The 8,919-nt window shown below is 34.7% G+C and overlaps 1 protein-coding gene across 1 annotated transcript; it reads left to right on the top strand.

Moving 5' to 3' along the window:
• Window positions 1-297: 297 nt before the first annotated feature.
• LOC147393950 (transcription factor MYB1-like) lies at window positions 298-3,672 on the top strand. The gene is made up of 3 exons (XM_086454729.1): window positions 298-532; window positions 1,239-1,368; window positions 3,083-3,672. Exons 1-3 carry the CDS (start codon window positions 352-354, stop codon window positions 3,606-3,608), a joined length of 837 nt encoding a protein of 278 aa, XP_086310855.1. The 5' UTR covers window positions 298-351; the 3' UTR covers window positions 3,609-3,672.
• The last annotated feature ends 5,247 nt before the right edge of the window (window positions 3,673-8,919 follow it).

Genomic DNA, 8,919 nt, shown 5'->3' with positions numbered 1-8,919 from the left:
GTGATTAGAAATTTCAGATTGGATTGATTTTTAGTGAGGATGATCTCCTCACCCTAGAGATCATCCTCACAAGAAAAGAAAAAAAAAAAAAAAAACAAAGCCCATTCCCAAACTTCTAATCCATATAGGACAAATTAGTAACCTACATATAAGAGTAGGAAATCCAAATCTTTCTTACTTGGACCATTGAACGGACAAAAAGTTGATTAATAATTGGGAAGAAGATTTCTCTTAGCCAATTCGACAGTGTGGTAGATTTTGTGGTTATAGGCTGTGCACGTCAACACCATATGGGAGCCCAAAAGGATATAAATAATTGGCATTGGAGGCTTCTGAAATACCAAAGTAGCAATGTGCAGTAGTAATACCCAACCTTTTCAGTTAGGTACAATGCCATTGATACCACCATCGAATACGGAGCGTTCATTTGGAGTAAGAAAAGGTGCATGGACTAAAGAAGAAGATGATCTTCTAAAGAAATGCATCAACAAGCATGGAGAAGGAAACTGGCATCAAGTTCCTCATAAAGCTGGTACATTAATTTCATTCACTTATCAAACCCATACCCAGCCCACGCTCACATGTAGATTTGTCTATGATTTGATCTGGTTTCGAGTGTCGGGTGTCGATCAACTTAGAATTAAAACATATTATATACATCAAATTTTCTAATCTCAAACGAGGATATGTATTTAACGACTAAAGTTTCTAGGGATTTCTAGTAGTATCTTCCATCTCAGTAGGATATGAATTTGTGATTCTTTGGTGGTTGGAGACTGCATAGCTACTCATGCAGGCAAAACTGGTGGTGACCTTCATATGCACCATTAATGAATTTCATGATTAGTTGGATACAAAAATTCATCATCGAATCCAATGGTTGGTTGTAAGATCCTAATCTGGCAGACGTTTTCTTGTGTGTCCACCAAAAGGGTTGCTAACATTCATGAATCAATGAACCCAAAAGAGTGTCCGGCATGGCCATCTGTGTCCCATATATGTATTATTTGACACACAACCAAGTAATGGTTTTTATAGTGGTAGGCAGCAAAGGTTTTCGAGAAGGGAACTCAGTAGCTGATGCTTTAGCTTCTATGTACTCTCCCTTTTTAGGGGTATGCCCTTTTATCTTGTACACACGCGCGCCCACACACACACACACACACACACACACACACACACACACACATATTTGCTTAAAAGAAATAAATAAATAAATTAAAATCTTGCATTTTCAGGACTAAATCGATGCCGAAAAAGCTGTAGGTTGAGATGGTTGAACTATTTGCGTCCGAACATCAAAAGAGGAGATTTCATGTCAGATGAAGTAGATCTCATCGTCAGGATGCATAAGCTCTTAGGCAACAGGTAAGTTAAATCCTCCTTTTATTTATTTATTTATTGATATAAGTTAATAAATCCTCTTCTTTTAACAATCCTGTAGTCTCCCTGGATTTGTGTTGGAAGTCTCTGATTGCAATTTTACTGAATCTTATCCCATCTTTTGATGAGTTCGACCTTCAAATTTTGAAGGAATCCTCTTTTCACAAGAAAACTTTAATTTTTCTTTAAAAAAAATAAGAACTAATTGCAAGAAAACTTTAATTTTTCTTCCCAACTGATTTAAAATGTGTAGATAGACCGATGTAAAGTCTAAAATTGTAAAACCCCCTCAAATTGTATCAACTAGAAAAATCCAACGTGGACACAAATGAGTCAAATAAAATTATATTAATTTTATGAAAATATGATCAATTTATAACATTTAAAATATATTTTTTCTCCACAATAAATATTATAGATAACCAAATAATTAGATCAATTTTTAACCTTATTAAATGCATTTTCAAGTTGACTTGACAAGTTGATTCCACAAAGTTTGGGCCCAAATCTTAATAAATTCTAATCAAGTTGACTTGAACAACCAAGTTTTATAGATCTCTATCAACTCGATTGGATTCTATAATGATTCAGCACCAAACTCAATGGATTCAAATTCCAAGTTAACTTAGTTGAGTCAACTCAAAAATGTACCGACTAAGTTGAAAAACTTAAGTGAGTTATTTGATTATATAAAATAAATTTTTTGAAAAGCGCAAAAAATATATATATATATATATATATATTGATAATATTAATATAATTTTATTCAACTCACAAGTTTCCAATTTAATTCAGTTCAATGGATAAAGTTTTAAAATAATGTTTTAAATATTTAACAAATTTAATACATGTTTAAAGGATTCTAAATATTTTAGACCTTACATCGATCTACCTATGCACCGAAAATTAGTCCGATCAAACATTTATGAGAGTTAGATAACTAGTTTGGGAAAGAAAAAATAATGAATTTTGAGTAATTTATATAATTATTTTTTAGTGTGTAATAGAAGACTAGGGTGTCATCAATTTTATAACATAGAGGTATCACAAATATTCATCAAAACTTGGAGGGACCACCTCTTATAAAAATAAAAACATGGTGTTCTTATAAGTACACAATTCGTACTCGTAATTCTAGTAAGGCATTTAAGTTTGCCCCTACTAGTTAGTCAATTATGATGTCTATAATCAATAACAATAATGATTATCAAACAGTCTAGGATTTGTGTGGTTGCAAATAAAACACGTGCGATGACAAATAATTCAAGAATCGTGATGAATGCCAACGGCTGATGTGACAAGGGCACAGAATCAAAGATCTTTTCATCGGGATGCATAAGAAAAAGATGTGTGATTCTATGCCCTTGCCATGTCAGCCACGTACCAAGACCTGACATTCATCATTATTCATAATTCAATTTTCATTGTAAAATTTTTGGGGAAAGGTAGTTATTTTCTCAAGATTAACTTGACACCTAAAACTAAAATCCAAGTATCTTTTTTTGAACAATTTCCCCCATCTGCAGTCAAACTTGGCCGGGCAAACAATCTTTTAAAATGTACATTTTCTTGAGAAATCATTTTCATGAAAATTACTTTTTTCAAAAGGAAAAAAAAAAAAAATGGTTGTTTTTTATTCTTGACAATCATATACACTGCACCCTGTAGTTTTGTAAATTAATTTTACTTCATTTTATAGATGGTCATTAATCGCTGGAAGAATTCCTGGAAGAACAGCAAATGACATCAAGAATTACTGGAATACTCATTTGAACAAAAAGCTTCTCTCTCCATGCAACAAGCTCAAACTCAAACTCAAACTCAAACCTGATATTAAAATCATGAAGACCTCAAAAGTTGTAAAACCTCATCCTCGGACCTTCTCCAAAAATTCTCAATGGTTGAGAAGGATTGGTAACTCCACAGAGACCACGCCATCCGAGAAAATGCCTAGTAAGTCTCCAACCGAGCTTGTACTAGACCAAAGTGAGCAATGGTGGAAGAGTATTCTCTCTGAGGAGGAAAAAGAAAAGATGGGGACCTCTTCCTCTGTAATAGAGTCTGGAGAGGACCTTATTACTAGCTATTGTGTGGAGGGTTTGGAGCCACAGAATACTAATGGAGGGAACATTTTTATTGAAGAAGGCAAAAATGATTGGGATGACTTGTATTTGAACATGAATCTTTGGGGTTTCTTGGAGCCTGAACAAGAAACAATGATGTAATGTAAACAAGAATGTCACCCATTTTCATATTCCAAGAAAATATTACTGAAATAGATGTGTATAATTTGCCTACATCACAAAGCCTATATTTGACGGTCCAAGGCTGTCGAGTTTCATAAAATTTGACGGACCAAGGCATCAAATTTTTTTTTTTTTAACGGATTGAAACCATTAAATTAATGGAGGATGGGAGAAATTTGATGGCTCTAACTTGTCAAATTGGGGATCATAAAAAACTACAACGCACATAAGCCGTCAAAATTCACTTTCTAAAATTTGTGGGCATTAGCCTATCGAATTTTCTTGTAAAAAATTTCAGCTTTCACATAGTGAATTTATTGAATCAGCCGTTGTTTATATATGAAAATAGCCATTGCAAGATACTCGATCATTTTCATAAACTCCCTTCATTTTATCCTTGGCTTCTAAGAAAAAAATCCTCCCATTTGTATCTTATCCTGAATATATTGTAGTTTAATTTGTATGCTAAACTAAAACAACCATAATATTAGTATTGTTTCATGTGGATTAGGTATCCTCGTTTTGAAATTGTATTGTACCTCTTGGAAACAGCATTCATGAACGCGGTTTACAAATTCGTTTTGTTTCGTATGAAACATTTCAGATTTGCACTTTGTCAAGATGGAACCAACATAAAATTATAATATTCGATGTTTTTCTTTAGAAAATTTCTGATTTACAAATGAGAAAGATCTGATGAAGGGATTTAGAAAATTTATGTGTATACGGAACCTGACCCTATGTATATATATATATACCATATAAGACAAACACGTTGGCTCCGTCTTCACTCCCTAACATGCCAGTCTCGTCACCAAGTGTTTGTCAAATGTTGACATCAAAATCTCATCCTCTGTATACAGGTACAGCGACACGATGGTCCCGGTGTCTATGACTCAAGTTGTTTTTAGTAAGCTGGACTTTGAAGCCACGATCTCAAAGACATAGACAAGTACAAATTACCCATTAATTAAAAAAAATAACCTAATAAATGGAATCGAACCCGAATCTAATCCCGATCCGAAACATTTTGGTTTCCACCCATGGAAACCGAACCGAATCTGAACTCAGAAATCGTAACCAAAATTGAAAACTGAACCGGTCCACCACCGTAAATTAAAAAAAATTCACCTGAACGATCTTATGACTAGTGGAGGGATTTTTTTTTGCTTATATATATATATATAGGATTAGGATCCGTATACACATAAAGCTACTCATAAAGCTACAACATGTTTTATCTTATATGTGCAAAAATGTTTGGAATGGGCTGATTTTTTGTGAGGATGATCTCTATGGTGAGGTGATCATCCTTGCCAAAAAGCTGCCTATTACGAAACTTCTAGCCCATGTTTACAAGTTGAAAAATTTTAGACCATCCTAGTTTTGTAAATCAGTTTTGATGGGGTTAGAAGTTTTGGAATGGGATGATTTTTTGCAAGGATGATCCCCTCACCATAGAGATCATCCTCACAAAAAATCAGCCTATTCCGAATCTTTTTAACCATATAAGATAAAAACATTATAGCTTTATGAATAGCTTTATGTGTCTATGGATATATATATATATAGGGTCAGGATCAAGGGCCATATGAAAAAACATATGTACAAACAATGCAACATTAATAATATTTTAAAATATTAGTTAGAAGTTTCAGATTGAGCTCATTTTTTGTGAGGATGATCTCTATGATTGGAAGATCAGCCGAAAAAAAAAAATTCAGTCCAATCTGAAACTTCTAACTCCATTAAAAGTGATTTAGAATGTGGACCGTTGATTTTTTGCCAATTTTTGTCAATAATTTGTAAATCACTTTTGATGGATTTAGAAGTTTCTAATTGAGCTGATTTTTTGTGAGGATGATCTTCTCATCATAGTGACCATCATCGCAAAAAATTAGCTCAATCCAAAACCTCTAACCCATATTTTGAAAAACCATTGTTTTTTCATATGTTTTTACATATGGCCTTGAACCGCCACCATATATATATATATACATATATATATATATATATATATATATATATATAATATATATATATATATATATATATATATACACTACCCATATATATATATATGGGTAGCGATCAATGGCAAACTTTTTAGCAAACTTTTTGACAAAACATTTTTCAAAACATGAGTTAGAGGTTTTGGAATGGGCTGATTTTTGGTGAGGATGATCTCTACGGTGAGGAGATCATCCTCACCAAAAATCAGCACATTCCAAAACTTCTAACCCATGTTTACAAACTGAAAAATCGTGGACCGTCCATTTTTTGTAAACTATTTTTGATGGGGTTAGAAGTTTTGGAATGGGCTGATTTTTGGTGAGGATGATCTCCTCACCGTAGAGATCATCCTCACCAAAAATCAGCCCATTCCAAAACCTCAAACTCATGTTTTGAAAAATGTTTTGCCAAAAAGTTGGCCATTGACCGCCCCCCCTATATATATATATATATGGATTAGGATCCATATACACATTAAGCTACTCATAAAGCTACAACGCGTTTTGTCTTATATGGGTAAAAATGTTTGGAATGGGCTGATTTTTTGTGAGGATGATCTCTATGGCGAGGAGATCATCCTTGCCAAAAATCAGTCTATTATGAAACTTCTAGCCCCATGTTTACAAGTTGAAAAATTTTAGACCGTCCAATTTTTATAAATCACTTTTGATGGGGTTAGAAGTTTTGGAATGTGATGATTTTTTGCAAGGATGATCCCCTCACCATAAAGATCATCCTCACAAAAAATCAGCCTATTCCGAATCTTTTTAACCATATAAGACAAAAACGTTGTAGCCTTATGAGTAGCTTTATGTGTCTACGGAACCTAGCCCTATATATATATATATGGGAAATGTTCAGCACCCTAAGTTTTACCACACACTTTAACAAACGTTTTTTGTCCTACATGGGTTAGAAGTTTTGGAATGGGCTGATTTTGGTGAGGATGATCTCTATGATAGAAGATCATCCTCCCCAAAAATCAGCCCATTCGGAAATGTTTAGCCCCATGTTTACACGTTGAAAATCGTGGGACGTCCATTTTTTGTAAACCATTTTTGATGGGGTTAGAAGTTTTGGAATGAGCTGATTTTTGGCGAGAATGATCTCCTCACCATAGAGATCATCCTCACCAAAAATCAACCAATTCCAAAACTTCTAACCCATGTAAGACAAAACACGTTTGTTAAAGTGTGTGGTAAAGCTTAGGGTGCTGAACGGGACCCTATATATATATATATAGATAATATATATAAGGAAATGTTCAGCACCCTAAGTTTTTAAACCCCACACTTTAACAAACGTTTTTGTCCTACATGGGTTAGAAGTATTGGAATGAGCTGATTTTTGGTGAGGATGATCTCTATGATTAGAAGATCATCCTCCCCAAAAATCAGCCCATTCCGAAATGTTTAGCCTCATGTTTACACGTTGAAAAATCGTGGACCGTCCATTTTTTGTAATCAATTTTGATGGGGTTAGAAGTTTTGGAATGAGCTGATTTTTGGTGAGGATGATCTCGTCACCATAGAGATCATCCTCACCAAAAATCAGCTCATTCCGAAACTTCTAACCCATGTAAGACAAAACGCGTTTGTTAAAGTGTGTGGTAAAACTAAGGTGGCGAACGGGACCCATATATATATATAGAATAGATATATTATATATATATATAGGGAAATGTTCAGCACCCTAAGTTTTACCCACCACTTAAACAAACGTTTTTGTCCTACATGGGTTATAAGTTTTTGGAATGAGCTGATTTTTGGTGAGGATGATCTCTATGATTAGAAGATCATCCTCCCCAAAAGTCAGCCCATTCCGAAATGTTAGCCCCATGTTTACACATTGAAAAATCGTGGACCGTCCATTTTTTTGTAAATCAATTTTGATGGGGTTAGAAGTTGGAATGAGCTGATTTTTGGTGAGGATGATCTCCTCACCATAGAGATCATCCTCACCAAAAATCAGCTCATTCCGAACTTCTAACCCATGTAAGACAAAACGCGTTTGTTAAAGTGTGTGGTAAAACTGAGGGTGCCGAACGGACCCATATATATATATATATGTGGGAGCGGTTCAGCGGCCTTAAAGTAAAATCAGTTCTGTGCCAAGTTTTTCCAGCCGTTAGATCTCCACGCATCCGACGGCTCGTATGTAAAAATCGTGTTTTTACATTAAAATCAAATTAATTACAAATAGCCCCCTCAAATATCCAAGTATTCTATTAGAGACCCTCTCCCTTAACTAACAGGAACCTCTCTCTCTCTCTCTTCTTACACGACCTTCTTTCTTCGTCAGATCGAAAAACCTCTCATCCCTCTCGTTGCAGATTGAAACCCCCCTCCAATCTCTCTCTCTCTCTCTCGAAACCCCCCTCCCATCTCTCTCTCTCTCTCTCGCGTTACCGTTCAAAACCCTCTCCATTTTTAAAGCTAACAGCTAAGGCATTGTGAATATTTTACCTATTTAGTATTTAAATAAATATATCAGTGATTAGTGCCGTTGGAAGTTATCTTTGGCAATAGCTTTATGTAACAATTTCATTGTAAATGGATTTGTTTGAATGAAAGATACACACAGTTCAATCTCAAAAGTCTGAACAAGAACAAAATATTTTAAGAGAGACGGTTAGAAATAAAATCTTTAAAAGAGTACGTGTGGTATTAAGATCAGATTCAAACAGTGTAAAATTTTCCACTTCCAATCCAAAGACTTGGTCTAATCAAATGTTCTCGTCTTTAATAATAGGAATAAGTATAATACTCTTTTAAAGTATTTTCATAATAGTTCTTAATGGCTATAACATAAAAGAAGACTGGTGTGTTGAGGTTGTTAAGGGAGAAGCCAACACACATTGGATCGTTTATGTTGTATGTGAATACAAAAGAGAGGGTTTTGAACGGTAAAGAGAGAGAGAGAGAGAGATGGGAGGGGGGTTTCGATCTGTAACGAGAAGGATGAGAGGTTTTTCGATCTGACGAAGAAAGAAGTTCGTGTAAGAAGAGAGAGAGAGGTTCCTGTTAGTTGATGGAGAGGGTCTCTAATAGAATACTTGGATATTTGAGGGGGTAATTTGTAATTAATTTGATTTTAATGTAAAAACACGGTTTTTACATACGAGCCGTCGGATGCGTGGAGATCTAACGGCTAGAAAAACTTGGCACAGAACTGGTTTTACTTTAGGGCCACTGAACCGCTCCCTATATATATATATATAGGGTCCCTATCCGTGGCCAACATTTTGGCAAACACTTTTTCAAAACATGGGTTAGAG

This window comes from Akebia trifoliata, chromosome 9 (genome assembly GCF_017979445.1).
Source record: "Akebia trifoliata isolate Shusen 1 chromosome 9, ASM1797944v1, whole genome shotgun sequence".
In the NCBI taxonomy this organism is placed as follows: Eukaryota; Viridiplantae; Streptophyta; class Magnoliopsida; order Ranunculales; family Lardizabalaceae; genus Akebia; species Akebia trifoliata.
The sequence above is the reverse complement of the archived record's forward strand: the minus strand, read 5'-3'. Positions and strand labels throughout refer to the sequence as shown.

Bases quoted from the DNA above. Each gene is read 5' to 3' on its own strand.
- LOC147393950 (XM_086454729.1), top strand. From the start codon at position 352: ATGTGCAGTAGTAATACCCAACCTTTTCAGTTAGGTACAATGCCATTG. The intron at 533-1,238 runs GTACATTAATTT...TTGCATTTTCAG, and splicing joins TCAAGTTCCTCATAAAGCTG to GACTAAATCGATGCCGAAAA. The intron at 1,369-3,082 runs GTAAGTTAAATC...TTCATTTTATAG, and splicing joins CATAAGCTCTTAGGCAACAG to ATGGTCATTAATCGCTGGAA.